General features: G+C 63.1%; 1 protein-coding gene across 2 annotated transcripts in view; it reads right to left on the bottom strand.

The window, feature by feature from the left end:
• The window catches only part of LOC113959300 (1-phosphatidylinositol 4,5-bisphosphate phosphodiesterase gamma-1-like), a 26,298-nt gene extending 25,425 nt beyond the window's left edge, over positions 1-873 (bottom strand). Inside the window, exon 1 of one of the 2 annotated variants that reach the window (XM_027668222.1) lies at positions 217-873. In XM_027668222.1, coding sequence (XP_027524023.1) covers positions 217-436 — 220 coding nt within the window. In that variant the 5' untranslated portion in view covers positions 437-873. The remainder of the gene's footprint in view (positions 1-216) is intronic. The other variant, XM_027668221.1, reaches the window with a different exon arrangement.
• Positions 874-1,157: the final 284 nt, after the last annotated feature.

Genomic DNA, 1,157 nt, shown 5'->3' with positions numbered 1-1,157 from the left:
CCCCCAAACAGTCACCCCACCACGGTAGGACACCCCAACACGTCCAGGCACCCCACAGCTGGGCACCCCACCACAGTAGGACATCCCACCATGGCCGGGCACACCACAGACAGCCACCCCATCATGGTAGGACACCCCAACACATCCAGGCACCCCCCAACCAGCCACCACACCCCAGATCCTCACCCCCCTGGCCCCCCCCGAGTCGATACTCACTGTCCCCCTCCACCTTCTCGGGCGTGCGGCTCCAGATGATCTGCCGCGTCTCCAGCTTCACCTGGAAGGTCCTTCTCTCCGGCCTCTGGGACTTCTTCTGGTAGAACAAGGTGAGGACGGTGCCCATCTCCAGGCAGCGCAGGATCCTGCCCATGTCTCCCGCCTCCATCCTGCCGTCCTCCAGGAATCCATTGACGCTGCCGAGCCTGGCCATGGACATCTTCAGCGCTGGGCCATCGCCGGGAACGCGGGTGGCTCATGCAGGAGGGGACGGATCCGAAGGGCCGAGACCTCCCCGGGGATTTTGGGATTTGCCCTGGGTTTTTCCTCTAAGGACGGCGGCCGGGATTGGAGATGGCCAGGAGGAGGAGGAGGAGGAGGAGGAGGAGGAGGAAAAGGCTGGGCTGGAGGCACCGTGACCTTCTCGCCAAGGCTGGCTCTGGATCCGGTGTTGGCATCCAGCGGTGGCGGCGGTGGGAAGAGATGGGCAACGCCGGGATGGCCTCGCGTTGGAACGTCGGGAGCGTCGGGAGGGCGGAAAAGCATCCGCTGGATGGTGGCGGTGGGAGAACCTCCGTGGGAAAACCCAGCCCCCAAAAAACCCCACCCCCCCCCCCCCCCAAAAATAAACCCCTCAACCCTAAAAAAAATCTCCCACCTGCAAAAAACCTCAACCCCTAAAAAAAACACATTCCCCCCCAAAAAAAACCCCCAAGCCCTAAAAAAACCCCATCCCCCTCAAAAAACCAAATCGCCCCCCCCAAAAAAAAGCCAAATCACCCCAAAAAGTGCGGGGCCGGGGTTGGGGAAAAGGGGGTGGGAAAGGGGTTGTCGAGGGGAGGTGGGGCGGCTTTGGGAGCAGCGGGATGGGCGCTTGGGATGCGGGGTTGGGAAGGAGGTGCCGGGGGTGGTGGTGGTGGGGGTGGTGGTGGAGGGGGGGG

This window comes from Corapipo altera, unplaced genomic scaffold (genome assembly GCF_003945725.1).
Source record: "Corapipo altera isolate COAL_440 unplaced genomic scaffold, ASM394572v1 206, whole genome shotgun sequence".
In the NCBI taxonomy this organism is placed as follows: Eukaryota; Metazoa; Chordata; class Aves; order Passeriformes; family Pipridae; genus Corapipo; species Corapipo altera.
The sequence above is the reverse complement of the archived record's forward strand: the minus strand, read 5'-3'. Positions and strand labels throughout refer to the sequence as shown.